The sequence below is a fragment of the Tupaia chinensis genome, unplaced genomic scaffold (assembly GCF_000334495.1).
Source record: "Tupaia chinensis unplaced genomic scaffold, TupChi_1.0 Scaffold000539_1, whole genome shotgun sequence".
Lineage (NCBI taxonomy): Eukaryota > Metazoa > Chordata > Mammalia > Scandentia > Tupaiidae > Tupaia > Tupaia belangeri.
The window spans coordinates 4,983,863-4,985,117 of record NW_006160052.1 but is presented as its reverse complement, the minus strand read 5'-3'; the positions used below and the strand labels follow the sequence as shown (position 1 = coordinate 4,985,117).

At 49.3% G+C, this 1,255-nt stretch overlaps 1 protein-coding gene across 1 annotated transcript in view; it reads right to left on the bottom strand.

Annotated features, from left to right (window-relative positions):
• Positions 1-1,255, bottom strand: part of ENTPD7 (ectonucleoside triphosphate diphosphohydrolase 7) — a gene marked incomplete in the record, with an annotated part of 57,233 nt that overhangs the window by 12,781 nt on the left and 43,197 nt on the right. Inside the window, 1 exon segment of the mRNA XM_014591183.2 lies at positions 690-856. Within this exon segment, the coding sequence (XP_014446669.1) occupies positions 690-856 (167 nt within the window).

Sequence of the window (1,255 nt, the reverse complement as noted above, 5' to 3'; positions counted from 1 at the left end):
CCCTAGGTCTGGGACTCAAACACACAGTAGGCCTTGTGGGATCCAGCCACCTTTACCACTGTGCCACCTGCTGGCCAGATACATTTATTTCCTGTGTGCACTATGGAACCTGACTCCCGCACAAAATGCAACTCCGTTGTAATACCGCAAACATATCTTGAGCACCACCATGTAAAACGAACTGCAGGGGCTGGCAGGTGGCAGGGTGCTTAAAGCGCCGGACTCCCGCATGGCCGACAGTGATTAGGGTTCTGGACCTGGCAGCTTGCTTTCTCACTTTCCCTCTCTCTCCTTCTCTCTCTGGTGAGCACACGTGCCCTATAGCAAAATCTTTAAAATAATAACAATAAATAAAATAAAATAGTTCTTAATAAAGAAAGGAACAGTATATTTTAAATCAGCATTAACTTATCTCACTTATGCTGTGAAGCTGTCTGAATGTGGGGCACGGCAAGATCACAGTAAGCTGCTGCCCCTTTTTGTGGGTCCTAATAAAGATCAGAATGTGCCCTCGCCCAGCTCGGGGGTCTGCTGAGAGGGTCTCGAGGGGCCACCACCCGACTGCCAGCGGCGGTCACAAAGAGGGAAGCAGCGCGGACTCAGCTGTCTTAGAGAATCTGAGTGTCTCTGCCGTGGATTTGCAGTCTGACAGTGTTCTGTTTTAGAAGCAGATCCCACGTCAAAAGTACCTGTTTTTGTTTAGAGTTTCGTTCAGCACGAGGTCTTCATAGCGCTGCCGGGCGAAGTTGCCTCCGAAGCCCAGGAAGGTCGTGACGTAAACCCTGTACACGTGCTCTGTGTGCTGCACGTCACAGCCCAGGTTGAACTCGGCCAGCAGGACCTTGGCAGCTTCTTCCTGTAAAACAATGCCGAGGGGAGAGAAGAGTTTTCGTTATGGTTGACGTCTAGAAAGCTACGGCATTGCTAATACACGAGGCTTCTTTTTGTTTTCTTCCTTTTTTCTTTTTTCTTTTTTTTTTGCCATATGATGCATGTGCTCGCCAGAGAGAGACAAGAGAGACACAAAGTAAGAAATCACCCCCCAGGGAGGATGGCCATGCCACAATCCCTTCTCTTCTCTTCTCCTCTCGGGATTTTGGGCACAGACATACATGCGCCCGGTGTGGTTTTCAAGCTTCCAGGCCCAGGACTTGAATCATGGTTGACCGTGTGTGAGTCCAGAGCCTCAATCACCTCTCCACCTGCTGTCCCCGAGGCTTCATGTTCTATAATTGCTCTTTAGAATATCTTCAAG